This window comes from Artibeus jamaicensis, unplaced genomic scaffold (genome assembly GCF_021234435.1).
Source record: "Artibeus jamaicensis isolate MK-2021 breed Jamaican fruit bat unplaced genomic scaffold, CSHL_Jam_final contig_415, whole genome shotgun sequence".
NCBI lineage: Eukaryota > Metazoa > Chordata > Mammalia > Chiroptera > Phyllostomidae > Artibeus > Artibeus jamaicensis.
In genome coordinates, this window is record NW_026521823.1 from 41088402 (window position 1) to 41108578 (window position 20177).

The 20177-nt window shown below is 49.4% G+C and overlaps 1 protein-coding gene across 2 annotated transcripts in view; it reads right to left on the bottom strand.

Annotated features, from left to right (window-relative positions):
- Positions 1-399: 399 nt before the first annotated feature.
- TRPC4 (transient receptor potential cation channel subfamily C member 4) overlaps positions 400-20177 on the bottom strand; it is a 99309-nt gene continuing 79531 nt past the window's right edge. For both annotated transcript variants that reach the window (XM_053665644.1, XM_037138713.2), the window contains 7 exons: positions 19088-19227; positions 14105-14418; positions 12990-13185; positions 11773-11967; positions 3305-3346; positions 3088-3177; positions 400-1374 (listed from right to left, as the gene is read on the bottom strand). In XM_053665644.1, coding sequence (XP_053521619.1) covers positions 649-1374; positions 3088-3177; positions 3305-3346; positions 11773-11967; positions 12990-13185; positions 14105-14418; positions 19088-19227 — 1703 coding nt within the window. In that variant the 3' untranslated portion in view covers positions 400-648. The remainder of the gene's footprint in view (positions 1375-3087; positions 3178-3304; positions 3347-11772; positions 11968-12989; positions 13186-14104; positions 14419-19087; positions 19228-20177) is intronic.

The window sequence follows — 20177 nt, forward strand, 5'->3', positions numbered from 1 at the left end:
GACTAGGACCAACACCTCTTTCCTTTCTGAAGGGAAGCCTGGGCGAACTGCGGCTCTGCCGCGCACCCAGCCCTGGTCCTAAGAAAGAGTTCGATCGTGACCCCACGAGAAGCTTCCTCGCGTTAACTGTGCACTACAATTATGTAGATGTTCTTAAGAAATCATTTGCTAATATTTGTGTTTTAAAGCGAAACTGTAGGGCTCTGTGAAAAGTCCTCAATGAGTACCCACCTCTAGGGACCCTAAAAATGTAAGAAAAGCACTAATATTTCAGCTATGTTAATTTTTGCATATAAAAATATCTACTGTTGGAGTCCACTACCACATGAAGTGAGTTGCACTGATTTTCCTTGAAAAAGGTAGCGACAAATATCTTGTGGGTTATTGCAACAGTACAAGAATACAAGGTGAATTTATTTATTAACCAAAAAAGATTGTCAAACAAATTGTGAAAGCAAAAGCAGGCTACAAAGCCAGGGGTTTTTGTCTTTCGGACAGCTTTTGCTTTAAAGATGTTACAGGTTATGGTGCCGCAGTTGATAAATGCTATACAGTGTAAGTTAACATTTGCTAATTTACTTCGAGACACCGGCCCCCAGCTCCGTGCCCTGCGGAAAATACGTATGACGCACGCCCCTCCTCCAAGCGTCACAACCTGGTGGTCACGTAATCTTCGCGGGCGACAGTGTCGGAGAGGGCGGCGTCGTAGTCTGAGCTGGAGTCCTCCCCCCGGCTGCGCCTCTCCTTGGGAATGATGGGCACGGTGTCCTCCACCACCGCCTTCTCGGACTTGAAGGGGCAGATCCGCCTGCCCACCTGCACGGGCAGGCTGTCCGTGCTCCGCTCGCGGTGGTCCACCAGGACGCACTGTTCGCTGAGCCCGGGGATGCCGCGCTCGCCCCGGGCGGCCAGCCCCCGAGCTTCCAGCTGGCCGGTTCTCTCCAGGGACCCCTCGGCCTGCAGACGGGCCACCTCCTCGGAAACAGATGCGATCTGGTTTGTGTGCTGTTGCTCGGCAGCGCTGTGTTTGGATCGTCTGTGAAATAAGCCGAAGTGCTTGATGTCGGTCACGAAATTCATTTTCCTCTGCTTCTCCCGCGGAGGGAGCTCCTGCCCCAGCAGGGCGGAGCCGTTGCTCACAGTGTGCCTTTCGGCCGTGATGGCCGCGGAGCGCGGGTGGATCAGGGTGGTCAGGTCGAAGAGGCTGAAGTTCTTCTTCTTGTCTCTGCCGGCGCCTTCGTCACTCCTGTCCTCCGAGTCCGCGGAATAGGAACAGCCCTTTGGGGCTGGATCGGGCTGGACCGGAGACAGTTTGCTTCCTCTTAGCAACCCCAGGACTTCGAAGCGGAAACTGGAGATGTCCTGCTTCAGTTCCTAAGTGAAATCGGAGGTGATGGCGTTAGTGGGCACCAGGAAACATCCCCGGCTCCTTTCCTACCATATACGGGTTTGACGGGTTCTCCGCATTTTTAAGAGCCACGACTCTGCTGTGGTTCTGTCTAGAATTTCCCATTCCCCCCGGCACGGCGTCACGGTTGATGTCCGTGAACGTCCCTGTGTGAACTCGGCACAAACAAGGAGGCGTCCTAAGGTCGGCACGAACGGAAACGGAGTGTTTTCTTTCCCACCACCGAGGAGTCGGTATCTCGGTTTGGGGGGGCTACGCTTTCCAATACTTGCCCTTCAAACAGTCGCCTGCTTTCACATCACCGCACACTCTCCCAGGGACACCTCCGGTAAAGGGTTCTCGCTCGGGCACACTTAGCCGTCCAAAGAGGCACATAAAACAGCACGAAGTGCAGCTGCCCTTCCCGGGGTTGGCGGTGGCGAAGTGGACTTTCGCCCCACGACTGGGACAGCCACTACGCCTCGCCAGTGGCTGCATTCTGCCAGACAGCCTTTCTGAGAGTCGTCCTTTTTCCTCTTTTTGGACGTGTGACTCCTCGGCACTCACCTGACGGGGCCCTTTGGGGTGAACCCCTCTAGGGTCCCCCCAAAGCACCAATTTCACTAAAAATTTCAATGTTGTGCCTGCGAAGGGTATCTCGGGCACTCACTGGCCAACGTTCAGAGGGCTTTAAGCTTTGCAGTTCGCCCATCTCCCCACCTGACCGGCTGCTTACCTTCGCTCTCCATCACAGTCGCTGCTTTTCTCTCTTAAAGGACCCTGGGGGGGTGATTTCTTTGTTTTTGCCTATAAGCTGTTATTGACTTTAACCGTTCCCCTACAATCTCTAAAAACTCAGGCAGAATAAGCGGTATTTTACACACATGAGTACCTATGTGTGTATATATATATAATAATTATATTATATATGATTAACTATATATAATATAGCATGTGATTATATATTATATATTATACTATGTATTCATTGTATATATATGTGTGTGTATATAAATATATATGTATATATACATATATACATATATATGTATATATGTATAGATGTATACATACGCCCCCTTTATATATGTGTGTATATATTTATATATTATATATGTATATGTATATATATGTATATGTATATATATGTATACACACACACACACACACACACACCTATATTTATACTTACTTATGTATTTCCCGTATCCCATCTCCTCTGGTTGAATAAAAATAAAACTCAGGGACAAACACAAAGTTTGTAAGTTATACTGAAGGTCAAGCCTAAAATCTCCCATCACCAAAGGCACACAAATCACAGAGGTCTCTGTGGCTGAGTTTAGCACGTTGGTTACTAACGGTTCAGGATCAGAAATCAGACTGAAGCTTCGAAAAGCGAAGCCTCAGCGAGTGTAGTTGGGACCACGAGCAGAGGCCCCAGGTCGCCCCCCCCGCCTCTGAACAAGACCTCTGGACATCCCAGGCTCATTGTGTCTGAGAGCAATGCATTCTAAGAGGAAATGTCACCATTTTTTTTGGATAAGTCAGTAGCATTTTAACTTAAAAACCAGGACGCCCACGGTCTCGCAGGCACTGGCCGTTTCATTTTGGCTCTGATCCCGACTGCACAGCGCAGGGCTCCGTGCTCTGCAGACCCCACTGCCGGGCGACAGCCCCGTAACCAGGACAGCCGGCATCACCTTGAAGTTCTCCTCGGTCAGACCCTCCTCCGTGCGGGCGTCTCGGATCATCGCGGCCACGTACCGCTTCACCAGGCTCCTCATCACCTCCTGGGGGTGTCAGACAAGGGGACCCACAGTCAGTGCACGGGCGCGGCTTCTTCCTCAGTCGGCCCAGAAGAGGGGACTGGACTTGACCTCAATGCACAGGTCAAGGTACGGGATAAGAATAACTTACTTGATACTGGTGGTGTCGTCTCAAATTATCAGCCGCTCGCCTCTGAAAAAGAAAAGGACGTGTGCTTTTCAGCTGCATTGATCTGGTTATGATTCTGGAGACTACGGAGTTTGTTCTTTCATCAAGAATATGTTCCCTCGTTTCTTCAAAGTCCACACAAAAGAGACAAGGGACAAAGGCTAGAGGGAGCATCAAGTGAATCCAAAAAGTGAGCGAGCCAAAGCTGCCAAGTGCAAGGTCGTAATCTGTATGGAACTCCATGTATGAAATGAGTTGAAAACTGTGGGGAAAACTCTGGCTGGCGTGGCTCAGTGGATTGAGTGTTGGCCTGTGAACCAAAGGGTCGCTGGTTTGAGTCCCAGTCAGGGCACATGCCTGGCCAAGTCCCCCAGCAGGGGGTACACGAGAGGCAACCACACATTGACGTTTCTCTCCCTTTCTCTCTCCCTCCCTTCCCCTCTCTCTAAAAATAAATAAATAAAATCTTTAAAAATGGTGGAATTGTTGCATTTCTAATATAAAGCTATGGAGAATTAGGCAATTCCAGTTCCCACATACCCCAAATCACTTGAAATGATACTAAGAGACACAAACAGGACATATCAATAAAGAACAAAATAGCAAAGAAAAATAAAAACTTGAGACTAAAAAGCTAGCATTATAATAACATAAAAGTCTTCATCAGTATCAACAGAGCGAGATGACGCATTTAACCGTGGTAGGTAACGCGACCGGAGCCTTGTAACAGACGGCCCGGCGCTGGTCTCAGCTGGACGGACATGAGGGAGGCCGCTAGTTTACTGTGGGGCCGGATTTAACGAAAATGAGTCAGAGATGCTGTCCAACGCAGACACAGGAAATACGCTTATTCGTGAAACCGACACAGCCCTGGGCGTCACCGGGAAGAGACCAGAGTGGTTTGGGAGCAGAGCGAGGACAAGCAGCCTGCGAAGGGAAAATGCTTAACGACCAAAAAGCCACTATAAACGGAGTTAAATACTAAGGGACACCAAAGTTATGTATTTGCAGGTTCCGCAAGTGTTCTAGAGGTTTGAGGGGAAAAGCTGCCATAACCCCAATTTTACAGATGCCATGTAAATATCAACATTGATTCCTAAAGAAGGAAACCAGCCAAAGTACCTTAAAATAAAAATATGTCTGAAATAAAGGCATGGATTCAGTAAACTGGGAGAAAGCAAAAGAATTAACATACCTTAGGTTTAAATAAGTCTTTCGATCTTGCTCTTTACTAAATATTTAATCGTAGGTTGATAGAACTGAATTTTGAGAAGATTTATGCATTCACCTGTGTGAAATGGTACTAGGGAAAATCGCACAACTCGAGAAGACACTTTTCATCCTGAGAGCTGGGGGATAATGGCATTTTTAGTGGCCCAGAGATGGATACACGTTCCCCGACTGCGAGACGCTTTCCGGAGCAGACGCCACAAGGCGTCCACCTCCTGAAGGCTGCTAATTACCTCAATGCCATTGGCTCTAACCCCAACCTTAAGAAACAAATTTTCACTATGATCATGGCATTCATTAACAGCTGGAGATTTGGAAACAATGCACAATTAGAACCCCATGAGAAAATGTTCTATGACTGGGCCACCGGAGGGAGGTCTGTGACTCTTCTTTGTCCCTAAACGCGCTCCGAGTGAGCGAACTCGGGTGCTGACACGAGCCGTGTGCCGCCTTCTCTAACACGCTCACCGTGAGCGTTGCACACGAGACTGGAGTCCCGGGATTCAGACCGAGACTCTGAATTTCTTACAGATTTAGTCGCCCCACATTTTATTAACTTAGGGTTCTACAGCATCTCACCATTCCGCTTTAGTCTTTAAAAAACCCATGAAAGTCAACAAAGAGCAGTTTGAAGTCAGAGTTTAACTTTAAATTTCCTTACTGTGAAACTAACAACGAGGATGACAGAATCAGAAACTTAGGAGTAAGAAGTGAAAATGATCAGAGTGTATTCTTATTAGAACCTTACTCATAGACAAATTTTAAATCTTTAAGACAAACATACAGAGATCAAAGATCCCACTCTAAGAAATAATTTCAGGTTCATTTTTATGAGGAAACTTTTTCCAAAGCACAATAGTCTGGCAGAAAGAGAGCATGGAAGTTGACTAGGTCAGCCTTCAGGAGCCGTTCAGTAGCCCCGGCCCAGGAGAAGACTATAAATAGTTCACTGCTTTTGCCCACCAACTATTTCCCAATTTATGTGATTAGACTATAAAATAAGTTTTAGTCTTCAAGATTACATCAGCCAACTGAACTTCGGTATCCCAGGAAAATAAGAATGAACGAAGTTCATCACCTTCTGAGTATTGAAAATCAAAATCAATCGCTTTACCAAACAGTGGTCACTTAAGCTCGGCTGTCCCTCATGTCCACACAATCTGTCCCCAACGAGATGGCGGGATCGATTCCTGTCTCGTCGACTGCGGTCGTGTCCACTTCCCTGCTTCCCGGAACATCGTGGGCGGGTGCGGGAGGGGCGCCCCGGGGCTGAGCCCAAATGAGGACTTGACCTCTGAGGCTCTCTCCCTTCCCCTCCTTGTACTTTGCAAGGTGAGGAAAGACAGGTCGGGAGATTCTGAAGATTAAATGAGATAATAAGTTTGAGGCTTCCATCGCTAACTCACGTTAGTTCCTATCATCTGTCCACTTTTTTTTTCTGATTAGTAACATGATTTAATAGCTTTAAAAAATATTCTTAAACCAAAGAAGCTGTGGGTAGTTTGACACACAGCGGGGTCACCTGGGAGGCACCTGGGAACCAAAGGAAACCATCACGGACAATAAAATCACGGATAAACTGTGCCCATATCTGTTAGGCGTGCACAAAACGACCCTCTTCTTTTTACGTTGCCTTTCTTAGGCGAACAGGAAAGCCAAGTTCATTCACTAGCCTCCCAGGATCTACCCAAGGTCAAGAAAAACAGGCTGGGACTTAATTCCAATGCGTGACAGTCGGCACCGAGGCATTTGGAACAGACACCTGGTGTATCAGAACCAAACAGCTGTCCCGTCTCTCTGCCTCATTCACACACAAGGAAACTGAGGCCCGCAGAGCCGAGTGACAGGCTGGATGCCCCGATGCTCCCCAGGCAGGGCCAGGGCCAGAACCCTCTGTCCAGAAGACACTGTGAGACGTCTCCCCTCCAAATTTAACCCCCACACCCTTAGGGTGAGAGCCAAACCCCTACCAGACTGGGTCCATATTTATCGTGACAAAAATCAGCGACCGCAGGACGGCCTGCTGCGTGCCGTATTTGTTCCTCACGCTGCCGCGCCACAGCACCCCCGCTGGGTGGCGTCCAACAGCAGAAATTATTGTCTTGTCCTTCTGGAGCCCAGAAGTTCCCATCGAGAGTCAGAGACACGTCTACTCTGTGAGTCGGCGGGGCCCTCCCTTCTGCCTCCCCGGCCCCTGGAGGCGGCGCTCAGTCCTTGGCATCTCTGGGCCGGCAGCTGCGGAATTCCGGCCTCTGCATCCGCCTTCCTCTGTGCTCTCTTCTCTCTGTGTCTCTGTGTCTCTTCGCACGGCCGTGTCCCCATGAGGACTCTACCCCGGTAAGGTCCCACCTTAACTAAGTGTGTCTGCAATGAGCTTACTGCCAAACAGGGTCACATTCTGAGATCCGGGTGAGGGCTTCAACATTCCTCTCTGGGGAGGTCATTCAACCCGCAGTATGTACTTTTTGCCATAAACACAATGATCATTTTTGACCAATAGTGACAACAGTAAATGTTATCTTCTAGAACTATGGTAATATGTTTGCCACATTTTTGTTGTCGAAAGACCACCTGAGGGACTTACCCTCAGATGGGAAGGCATTTAATTATCACCAGAAGTAACTGAGAACAGAATTGACTGATTTGTTTTTTATGAAAGCAACATAATAAAGGACATTTCTTTAAAAATTACCTAAGTGGGTAAGGGTTATTTAATTCTTTCAGGCCATTCCCAGGTTAAATTTGGACTGCTACAGGAATCGGCAAAGGTTAGGTGTTCTGTATGGTTACTGAAAAATAATAAACTAAGGAGAATGAAAGCATGGGAGACCTCGGTTAGCAATCACTTCTCCTGTGAATGAGTTCCGCAGCACGACTGAGAAATTTGTGGGGTCGCATTTTGCAGCTTTTAAAAAAATCAGACTGGTTGTCAATTATGTTTAAGACAAAAAAAAAAAAAGGACCTCACAGCCAGTGAAGGACTTTCCTTCCCTAACTCGGTGTCTCGGGAGAATATTTTGCAGGAGTCGTGCCCTGCAGTCGGCAGTTCTATTTGTAACGCAGTTCAGACCCCGGCACAGCCTGCAGAACCGTCCTCGGCAGGGCGGCTCCCCAGGAGCCGAGGACGCACACACCTCTCCGTGGGCAGGTGCCTCCTGATTTGCTGGCACAGGAAGACGGCAGTATCCGGATCACTGAACTAATGATCAAGGAAAATAGCAACCAACCAGCGAGGAGCCTTTCAATGGACTGTCAGGCTGCTTTAGAGCAGAAGGGGCTCTGTGACCGGGAAAGAAAGGGCCCCAGGGGAGCAGCCGTGGCACTTTCCGCACTGTTGTCTCGGTCTCAGCAGGTCCCGCGACCTGGGACGCCAGGCTGTCTTTACCGAGCCGGCTCCCTGCAGGCGGCTGTCAGAGCCTCTGCCTCTCCTTCCCACCCTGGGCTGGCTGATGGCGGCTTGGAAGCCCGTGAATTAGGCCTTTTATTCTCTGCTTGGCTCAGAAAGTCCCATAAGGGACGCGGCTTGCTGTGTTCTTCTTTTAACAACAGGGGAAAGGGCGAGGGGCCGTTCGGGGTGAGGCCCCGCCGTAAAAACGGCAGTTTTGTGACATGCTCTCCTTGACTACGCTCTTTAAACACACGGAAACAAAATAAAATACATGGGTGTCGCCTTGTTAAACCAAGTGTTCAGAATCTCACTCTTGAGACGCCAAGAATATGAAACAATTTATTCCTCCCTACCCCCACCGGGGACAGAAAATGTAATTAAAAGGCCCCGGCAGCAAATCTTTCGCCTGTGAACGAGGCCAGGAGCTGCTCGCAGATCGATGCTGCCGTCTCCGCAGGGCCTGCAGGTGGGCCTGCTGAGCGTGATGAAGACTCAGGCACAGTTTGATAAATTATCCTCGAAAGGACACTGGGAAGGCTCACACTATCAGCATTTGTCCCTGCAGCGGTGACAGCTGGCGCTCACCTGCACAATTTCTAATTCTTCTGCCAGGACCCTGGCTGAGCCCTTTTGTGGGCACTCTGCGGGTGTGAGTCCCCCTCGGCCCCAGAGCTGAGGGTCCTGAAGGGCCCTCATCAAGTGGAAAACATTCACTTAAAGAAGTAACAATCATTTTTAACGATCTTTTGAAAAGTCATCATCTTTTTTTGGTTCAGCACCCTATTAGCTTAAGCACCTCACTCAGAAACCCAGTCTATGGCATGAAACTCGCTTCACGTCGAGAGGGACCCACGGTGGCGGTGCGGTAGGTGGAAGCCACCCTCACCCCGGCAGCAAACCGGATGTGCCACTCGGCCACAGAGCGGTCCATCTGAGTCACCAGCTGACCACCTGCTGGACAGAAGTACACAGCAGACCGCCTCCTACACCATACTCAAGAATAAACTCAAAGTAGATTAAAGACTTAAAAGTAAGACTCAAAACCATAAAATTCCTAGAAGAAAACAGGCAGTAAAAGCTCGGACACTTTTCCTAAGAATATTTTTTCTGACCTTACCTCCTCGGGTGAGGGAAGGGAAAAATAAACAAAGGGGACCACATCAAACTAAAATGGTTTTGCACAGCAAAGGACACCACCAACGCAGCGAAAGGACAGCCCACTGACCGGGAGAACGCATCCGCCGATGATACATCTGATAAGGGGTTAACAGCCTGATTGTAAAGAACTCAGACAAGTTAATGCCAGAAACACAAACAGAAGTGGACAGAGGATCTGAACAGACACTTCTCCAAAGAGGACACACAGACGGCCAACACTCGACATCACCACCGAGATGCCACCCCACACCTGTCAGAACGGCCATCATCAGCAAGTCCACAAACCGCAAGTGCGGTGAGGACGTGGAGAAAGGGGACCCCCGTGCGCTGCTGGTGGGGATGCGGACTGGGGCAGCCACTGCGGAAAGCAGTGTTGGGTCACTCAAAAAATTAACAATGAAACTTCCTTACAGCCCAGGGTTTCCACTATGGCGGGGAAGGTTAGCCGGCCCATTAAACGAGAACTTGGAGACTCGGGAATGTAAGGGGAGCTGCAAACAGCGACGGGATCTGCAAAAGCTGTTGAGAAAACTGGCCTGGGAAGATGTCACTGCAGGGACAGGAGAAGGAACGAAAGGCACGTCTGATACAAAACAGAGACCTGGGCTGTGTCCCAGCTCCGCCACCAGGAGGCGCTGGCAAGGTGAGCGAGGTCTCTTCCAAAGGCAGCGGTTGAACTAAATGATTTCTAAGGTCCCTTTGAAGTGGAACAAGACAGTCCCAGCCATGTCTCGACTTTACAGAGTGACTGTGGCCTTTTTATTAATGGATATGCACAGGTCTCCTAGTCTTCACGTCTATGCAAGTAACTGTCAGGAAATTATCCCAACTGAAAGGAATTCGCAGCAAAGCCGATTATTTCTGACATTAGTCTCTCTTTCAGCTCCTCTATTAATGTCAGGATCATCTTAATTCACTTTTGACTGGGAGATAGATTTTTACAATTGATATACATTATTTATCTCCATCTAAAATATAACTGGACGGAGCTCAACCAGGAGTGTGCAAACTGAACTATTCTGCCCCTTCTGTCCTGGAAGTGCAGCCCAGATTAAGGGTGAATCCACGGCAGTGAGTTCGATGAGCCAGGTCCCTCCCCGACCCCCAGCAGGGAAGAGGCGGAGCCGAGGGTGGGCCGAGTGTGGAGCAGACAGACGGGCGTCCTCCCAGAGTTGCTGCAGGTCCCTGTGAGTCCCCAGAGCACCAGAATTCCCGAAGGTTAGTAAAACGGACAGGACTGAGGAGAGGAATGGCTTGACATCACGATTAACTGTGAAGTCCCTTTCTGTGCACCACCTGGGGTCAAAATATTTACATTTAGAGAGAGACACACACAAAAATGAAGTGTTTTCAAGCCCGGCCACATACAGAAAACAAAGCTAAACTTGACCTTTTCCCTCTGAAAGGGGGGAGTACTTGCTCTCACAAAAAAGTGAAGGTTAAGCCCCTCTCTGTGTCTGAGAAATGAGAACATATTCCCACCACCAGCAGTGGGCTGGTTCTACGGGGGGCGGTTGGGGGGGAGCAGAGTTAAAAGTCACATCCTGAGAGCGGTTGGTTCTCCAAATTCTGGGGACAGAACTCACAGATTTCTTACACTCCCAGAACAGACCCTCACGGCTTCCTAGGAGGTCATGGTGCCCGCAAGCCCAAGGGCCCCATGGCCATGGCCTACAATGAAAATATTGAAGAATTTCTTTTTGTGTGTGGCCTTTATTTGGGGGCCCAGAACCTCTTTTTAAATAAAAAAACTCCTATGACAGATAGCGTAAGATGGTATTATTCCCTAATATCTTTTTAGGGGTTCAGTAAATTTCATATGACTTTCAGAAAAAGATGAGGGCAAGGACCAGTATTTCGACGTGGAAAGGAGGAAGCCAGAGTGTGGCTTCTTTGAAACCGGCGCCCGTTCATTTGTCTCAAGGTAAACTTTGTCTTGCACTGTTTTCAAAGAACGGAACTCTGTGATAATGTTAACTATACTACATAAGATGAATTATAGGGATACATTCTCTCGGCTGCCGTTCCCGTATCAGAAACGTGAAGGCCTCCCCTTTGGAAGCCCCTGCCCCAGTTCCGAGCTCAGCCGCTAACACGCAGAACACCTGCGGTAATTAACTGCCTATGAAACGGACATAACTGACATTTACTTTACAACCCTATTTTTAAAAATAATTTGAACTTATTTTTTTTTAAAAGAGAAATTAAACAATTGGAGTAAACCCACTTCACTCTTCCTAGGACCAGCGCTCGGGCCTGTAAACCAGCGTGCAGACCGCAGCCCGAGACCCCACCCCCGTGGTAACTGCGTCTCTGAGCACGGAGACGCGCCCCGACCGCAGCGAGGGTGACATGGAGACAGAGCCCTCCCCTCACCGGCAGAGAGGAACACGAGACACAAATAACCGCGGTCACAACTCGGCTGCATCTAGTAATTAACCAGTGGGTCGGGAAGAGGCCCGGGTGACACGTGTGTGTTAAACGGGGACGGTCCCCAAGGTGCAGAACGGGTGTGGGAAAAGGCCAGGGGTTCACGCGGTGTCTTAGGTACGGGAGCTGTTCGCCAGAGGAAACACTGGGAAGAGGGTGGCCGAGAAGGCACAGGCGCCCACGCCAAACGCCAGCTCACGTCCGCTGCCGGACGGGCCAGGGAGGTGACGCGCCGGGCCCTTACCCCTATCGTCCCGAAGCTCTCGGGCTTTCTTCGCATCTTTTTCTTGCACAGGTGTGTCCAGATCCACTTGACCAGGTACCAGAGGGACTTGGGGCTGGGGATGACGTTGAAGGGCGTGGGCAGGGTGCCACCTTCTTCAAAGTAGCTCATCCAGAGCTTCGTTCGAGCGAACTTCCACTCGATGTCTGCGTGGTCCTGCGGAGGAGAACAGGGCAGCTGCTGACGGGCCCCCGGGTGTGGGTCGGGTGAGCCCGCCTGCCTGCCACCTGGGAACACGTCACTCGGGACACCCCACTGAGCCCCGGAGAGAGGCCTCTGGACGTCCCGGATGATGGCTTCCTCTGGGGAGGAGCCACGGTTCCCTCGTCACCATCACCTCGTCACCATCACCTCCCCTCTTCCTCATCTAAACAGACATCTGAAATCAAATCTACAGGGTAAAGAGGTGCGGTGACGGCTGCGCCTGGCGGAGGAAGCTTCCTGCCCTGTGCTATGGGGTTGCACTAGCTCAGCATCATTAGATTCTGGCCCCCAACTAGCCTTGAGCCACCCGTCCCCCGCCTCTGTGTCACCCTCTGGGTGCTCACAGCTTAGCCTCCCGCTGTTCCCAGGAAAAGCCCAACTTGCTACACTTCCCTGGGAATCACCACTGTCCCCTGCAGGCAACAGACATTAACTCAGAGACGCGTTCCCGTGACCGAGGCACAGTGGGGGCTCGGATATGACATTGAACCTTGACATCGCCCTGGCCTGATGGCACCAGATTGGGGTCTGGCTGGTGGTCCTACAAGCCGGAGGTTATCCCCACAGTCATCAGTTCCGTTTGTCTCCAGGGAAAACTGCGGGAGACACGTGTCCATCAGGGAGAGAGCGGCCGGTCTCCTCTTACCTTAGCCATGAGCTGATTTAAGCAGAAAATCTGGGAAGTGGGAAGTGCCAGCAACCAGGCGCACACACAGTGGAAGAATTCAGAGGACTTCATTTCAACCCGTGACGATTGAAAGAACTCAGGCTTAGAGGGGGTAATATTGGACCGCGTGGCATTCTGAGATTCCCCAACTGCGCGTGCCAGTAAAGGCGCAGGTTGTGTGTACATTTCTACTGAGGGCAACAGAGGGCCGGGTCCTGGCCCGGGGCGCACTGTGCTTTCAACGGGGACCACCGTACCCTGGCCGCCGCTGCTGCGTGGGCCGTCACAATACACTTATTCAACTCACAGCAATAAGTTGGTAGGAGTTGTTCATCATGGCTATCAACATGTTGAGCAGGACAACCAGAGAGATGACATTGTACGTCCCGAACATGGTGGCGCCCACGAACTCCGTGAACTCGTGCTGGGCCTTCACGTTGGTCACATACAAGTTGATGAGCCCGAATATGGACCAGAACAGGGACTGGAGCGTCTCAAAGAGCCTGGAACACAGACACGGTGACACCCACAGCTCTATCAACACAACCAGGACACAAGTAAGATGCAACAATATAGGACCTGAACGCTGTTGTGTATGTTTCATTAAAAAATGTAGGTCCTGTTCTGGGTGCCCACCCGAAATATTTGAAAACGTTTATTCACAAAGATTTATGCGCCCCTGTGCTCACTGCAGTGTTATCTGCGGTGGCAGAGGCAAGGAGACAACCGAAGTGTCCTCTGTACGGGGTTGGACAGAGAGGACAGGCGCACACAGACACCGTGGAAAACCACGTCCTGACGAGAGGCCGGAGAAGAGAAGCAACACTGCCATTTGCGACAGCAGCACAGACGGACCTTGAGAGTGTTATGCGAATGAAATAAGAAAAAGTCAAGAACCACGCGATTTCGAGACTTGCATGTGGGATACACAACTGAAAGCAACACGTGAACAAAGACAAACAAACAGAACCTCACAGACGCAGACAACAGTGTGGCGGTGACCAGAGGGAGGGGGCGGGGATGGAGCAGGGCAGAGGGGGCAGATACACGGGGACGGAAAGTGGTCTGACTTTGGGTGGCGGGCCCGCGATGCCACGTACGTGTCGTAGGAATGTGCGCTGGGAACCTACATGATCTTTGTCACCGACGCCACCCCTACAAACTCAATAATAAAAACAGTGTATGTAGCTCTCCCTTTGTCGGATCATTTTAACAGAAATGACCCTTTTACTGAAACTTAAAATAAATGTACTGGATTTTTCTCCTTCACGAAGGAGCCTCACATTCTGAGGCCTGCTGACTCTGTGTTCTGCGTTAAGCATAACTGTCTTTGCACCATTCGTCATGGATTTTTCAAATTCCTAATGTGCCACCCGGTAACTCCTGCACCACGTCACCGGCGGGAATGCCAGCTCGACTCACGTTGAAAACGCGTTGTTCTGCTTCTCACAGCGGATGCCCTTGCAGCTCAGCCCCTTCGTCTCTTCGTAGTAGAAGTACAGCTGATTGAGGCCGTTGGCAAAGGCCAGCAGCACGAGGCAGTAGATGAACAGGAACTTCAGGATGTCCAGCAGCATCCGGCCCAGCGAGATCTGCAGGGGCCCCAGGTGCGAGTTGGCGGTGAACAGCGAGATGAGGCGCAGCGAGCTGAAGATGTTGGCGATGGCGAACAGCGCCTCGGCCACCAGGGTCGGGTGCCACATGTCCCAGGACTCTCGGGGGTTGAGGGCGCTGTACTGGGGGCGAGAAAGGCACAGAGGGAAAGTGAGACAAAGCCATCCCCGTGCCAAGGTCAAGTCCAGGCCAGGGCGCTTTTTCAGGCAGGTCTAGCACAACAGCCTCTTGTCAGGAAGCCGAGGCCCTTCGTGAAAATGGCAGCGAGATGAGTTTGCACGGAAACAGAAGTTTATTAAGGTCGTTCGTAATGTATGAACTTCAATGCAAGTGCCTTCCTGACCTGTCCTTGTCACCTGTAGTATTTGTTCACATGGGAGTGACATCTGTTCTTGCCCTCCCCAACAGAATTTCAAAAAAAAGAAAAGCATGCCACAGGGGAAAAAAATCTGCTTTTCTATTGGGAAAATACAGCAATATCATTAGAACAAAGAAATCCACATCTCAAATGAAAGGCACTAAATTTTGAACACAATAACCAATGGCTTGACTTACCATATCTGACACACGTGCCCGGTCTAAAGGAATGCGTGTACGATACAAATCACGTGTAGGTGAGTGGAAGCAGCGGCTGCTGCCTTGGAAACAGGCAGGAAAACACGGGCGTAATGGGTCATTACACCCTAAATGTAGAAGGGGCTCAGTGCGGAGACCAGCCAGGGGGCCAACGAACCGCTCGTTTTTCATGTTTGATGTGTCATGTGATATTTATCTGAACGTTCCTTAATTATATAAAATGCAATTTGAGAAAAATATTTGCTATGTTAAAATTTGAGCAGCAATTATTTTAAGAATTAAAAAAGTCAGCTTTGAATTATCTCCATATTGAGCTATATAAAATTTGATTTTTATTGAGGACAATAAAATTGATTCTTTATAAAAAAAAAAGATTCCTTGTAGTATTGAAGTAAACTTGTTTTTTTTTTAAAAAAGGGTCAAATATGTTTGAAATATTGCATTATAAAAATCTGTATTTATATTTGTATGAGGAGTGAACAGGAAATTTACTTCTCTTCTTCATACCCATCACTAAAAATATGCCCAGTGATTGCACCATTTTTCCTGTCAGAACAAACATTTTACTTCCGTCTGAGTCTGTGCAAGGGCCGTCTTTCTCGTTATATAGTATTTTACACCAAAGACCTTTGCAGCTGTTAATTCATTTGAAACTAATTGATAGTAGCTTTTAATCTCCCTGGAAAAAGTACGGCACAAGCACCCCATGTTGTTGCACGACCAGACCCTTTCCTGCCCGAGTGACAATTCCCAGCGACCACGTTCACTGCAGCGGTGGCGCCAGCCTGCCTCCCGCCAAGGGCTCGTCCTCACCAGCACCTGTTCGTTGATTTACAGAAGAGAGGAGTTCCCTCAAAAAATTAAAAATGGAACGGCTTTATGACTCAGCGATTCCACTTCTGGAAATTTATCCAAAGAAACCTGAAACACTGATTCGAAAGAATATATGCACAAAAGAATATGAAAGAATGACAGCATCACTGCAGTGTTACTTACAATAGTCAAGTAATAGCATCACTGCAGTGTTATTCACAATAGTCAAGATCTGGAAGCAGCCCAAGTGCCCAGCAGTGGAGGAGTGGACAAAACCGCTGTGGTACCTCTACACAATGGGATACTACTGGGCCACAAAAAAGAAAGAGATCTCACCTTTTGTGACGGCGTGGATGGGCCGGGAGGACCTTAGAAGTGAAATGAGCCCGTCAGAGAAAGACAAATACGACACAATATATATGTGGAATCTCATGAACCAAATAAACTAACACAGAAAATAGGAACAGACTCATAAATACAGAGAACAGCTTTCAGAGGGGAGGGGGTGGAAGGCCGGGTGAGAACGGCCTGGGATTAAGCTAAAATCAAAGCAAGCCAACTCACAGTGACAGACAACAGCGAGGGGAGGACCAGAGAGACAGGGGGTGGGGGAGGCAGGGGAGGGCGAAGGGGGATAAAGGGTGATGGAAGACTTGACTTTGGGGTGGTGAACACACAACACGGTATACAGATGATGTATGATCAGCTTGTGCCCCTGAAACCTGTATCACTTATTATCCAAAGTCACCCCCAATAATTCAACCAACATTAAAAAATTAAGTGAAAAACTGAGAAAAAAAAACCCACTGAATTTGAGCCAGGGGGATATTATATTCTATTTCTGAATCCCCACAACTGTTCTCGGGTGTCCCCACACACGGCTTCGGCATAAAGCAGCCAATGGCTGAAGACAGAAAAATGACACACTGGAGATTTGATACATGTGCTGTCACCGGAGGAAGGGTCTGCGGCTCTCTGCACGTGGTCCCTGTATGTTGTCATCGTTGTCTTCCAAGACTGAGGCCACGGTCGCCTCCTTTTCTCACTGTTCTTGGAAGACACACGTGTTTCAGCAGAGAACGTCGCTGACCCCCACCATCGATGGCTAACTTCACATTTCTGTCTGTCTCTCTGTCTGTCTGTCTCACCAGTGTGGCTGACGACCACATCTCAAAATGCACCGAAAAGGAAGGAACCAGCAAGCGCTTGTGAGGGCAGGATCCAGTGGTCGGGACTTCTCACCACACGGAACGCAGTGCCCGCGAGCCCTGGCCGCAGGAGAACCGTGCTCTCCCGGCAAGAGTTCACGGTCCCGGGAGGCCGCGAGCGCTGCGGGAACGCCGAGCAGAAAGGGGCGCTCGGCCGGGGTCTTTCTCCCTCGAATGCTCACGTGTGGTCACGAGCGAGACAGCGGCCCAGGCCCCCCGTGCCCTGTGTAATGCAGCCAGGTCGAGGTCCTTCCCGACAGTGCAGGAGCCTCCAATGCAGACCTCCCGTGCGGAATCCCGGCTGATGGGCCCTTCTCTGTCCTCTGCCCGACGGTGAGCAGCTGGAAGGAGCAGGCACGGTCTCCGGCCACTCCGGTTCTCAGCGGCCAGATGGACCGCCGGTACCCCACGGCCCGGCACCCTGGGAATTCTTACTGACTGGTGCATGTCACAGCTGCTCCGCTTACGGAGGGCAGGGTCACAAATAAGCCACCCTCTCCAGAAGCGGTGAGTTGTAAGTAATTTAAAGTTAGTAGGAAAAATGGAACGACAGACCAGGAGACGGTAAGAACGGGGGCGTCCAGGCCCTGCCCGGAGAGCTCCGTGGACACAACGTACGGTGCGTAAACCGCGTGTCTCAGTATCAACATCGCATGTCAGAAATCTGATCCCCTTGGGGTCAGTGCCGTGGCCCTGAGCGTGGAGGGACCCGCTCAGCCCAGTGTTCGTCAAGGGGTCTCCGCAGACCAGCTACACCGGCGCCAGCCGGTGACTTTGCTAGAAACGCACACGTAGGCCCCTCCCTAACACTCCTCCGTAGAATTTCTGGGGGTGAAGAAAAGGCTGCTGGTTTTTCACGCCCTCCAGGTGATTTTAGGCACCTGGAGGTGTGAGAAAAGCTGCTAGAGTCATATAATACCAGAATCTCCTAACTGCATGGGGCCGCCAAGACCAGTCACACGGTGCTTCAGCAGGGATGCCAAACACAAGTTCACACATTTGCTCACGTAAGGACCCTCGCGGGGAGACGAGGAACTGCACAGAGAGGCGTCAGAGAGAGACTGCCCCCTCGACAAGAGCCACAGCCCCCTGGGCTCAGACGGCACCTTCTGCCATCCCCACACGGCCTCCAGGGCATCGACCTCAGTGCTACCGAGAAAATGACCAAATTACGTTGTCCTTAAAACATGGCTCGCTGTCCAAGAAGGAGGGAGAAAATGCTCTTTCTTAATGTTTTGATGAGTGCTGGAAACGTAATTGAACAAATTCTAGAAACCGTGGTCTTTCCAACAGGGGGCGACGTGGACCCTGTTTGCGTTGCCCCCCAACACACACACAGAAAAACTGGGGCTGCTATTCTGAAAACTCTGGTAAAGGAATTTGTTCACCTAGATGTCAGCGTTTTCTAGTTCAGATCACACTAAATTGCATGAACCATTCCTGTAGAACTCGACATTCTTCATTTTTTACTGACTATTATTTTGAAACACGTTTTTTAAAATGTGTTTCACATTTTAAAGGGGGACGAAGGCAGGTAGGAGGAGACGACAGGCTGTGCTCGGAGTGACACCCCCCGACGTGCGAAGCAGCCCCAACTGTCACTGCAGAACAAACCCGTGTCACGTACGTCGTGCGCCCCGGGGTGAGACCGACCCGTGTGCGTTCTGGGGAGCAGCGGGTGTGGGCGGCTTCAGGCTCTGTCACGTTGGATCGGATGGAAGAGGAGAAAAATTGCACTCTGCTAAAACACTGCCAAACGACACTCATTTAAACGGAAGTACTAATTTCCATGCCTTGGAAAAATAATATTTTGATCTACGTAATTTCATCAGTTAGTTATAACTCATAAAAATAGATTTTTTTTGCCAGAATTGGAAGTGTTTGAGGTAGAATTTCATTAGAAAGCAAAAGAATGAGAAACACAAGGAGCCGATATGAATAATTCTGAGGCATCTTTCAATTTAGATAAAAGAAAATTGGGTGAGGGCTTCAAATTGTTTCTTAAATTGGTTTTATGATTCTAAATTGTGTATCAACCCATGCATTTTATACCTAGCAATAGGTCACGAGCTGGTGACTGTCACACACAGATGAAGAATAAGTAGCCAGATTAACGACATTGGTAGCAACGGGAGGTGTATCGGTGTTTATCGGAAGTTAGGCTGTACCAGAAGCGAAAACGATAGATAGCTACCTTCACAAACGCCACGATTTTCAAGGAGATTGTCGCCAGATACAAGGAGTTCATCACGAAGTCCATCAGGTTCCACCAGTCGTGGACGTAATCCTGAAGGCCACCGTCCCACATCTGCTTGATTTCCCCCCAGATGAAACCTGCAACGATAGAAAGACTCCCTGTCAGGGCGATTTTCAATCCAGTTGCTCAAAATGGGTTCACCGTCCCAGCACCACAGCATCTTGGGGCCGTGAGAGACCACAAACCGTATTTTGCTGCGTATAACGCACCCCCGTTTTTTGGCCCAAACTTTGAGGATAAAAAAACATTTCGTTTTAATTTCTTAATTCAGTTTTGTATTTAGTTATATTTAGACACTTGTTTTTTGTATTATGAAGGGATTTTAGCGTATATGTTTGAACATGGCACGGTGCAAGAAATTTTATGAGACAGACAATTACAAAACATAAGGGCAGATACCCGGTATTTCAAGTACCGCCCATGGATGTTATCGCACATCCTTATCTTTCCCTCGAACATTTGGGTAAAGGCACGTGCACCACACACGGCAAAATACGGTCGCTGCAGCACTGGGTGCCACCCCCTTACGGCGGTCGGGACACCGGGCAGCGCTCACTGTCTTAAACACAACGTATCTGAGAAATTCAGACGAATGTGTCATTTTGAATCAAACTGTAATTCCTCTTTAACTACATATTTTTTCATGACAAATACCATAACATTCACTCGTAAACAAATACTTAAAGACATTCTTCATCCCCAGTCGAAGCAGCGTGTCCGGTGCGCACTGCTGGCCTCGCCCGGGGCTCCGGCACTTCGCATGCGTTCGGGAGCCACCGGCACCTGTGGGGCTCTGACTCCGGCTGCGGCCAGCACACGGCGACCACGTCCACAGCACCTGATTCGAGATCAGCAATGGCTTTAAAAGCCGCGTCCAGAGAAAATGAAAGCCCTGTTCTTCATGACGACTATGTTTTCAATAGGAAGTGTTTTATTTTTAAATTCTAGAAAGCACTTGTAAAATATCACTGTGTACCATTGCTCTATTTTCATAGTCTCATTACAATTTTATAATTCTGTTTTTGGA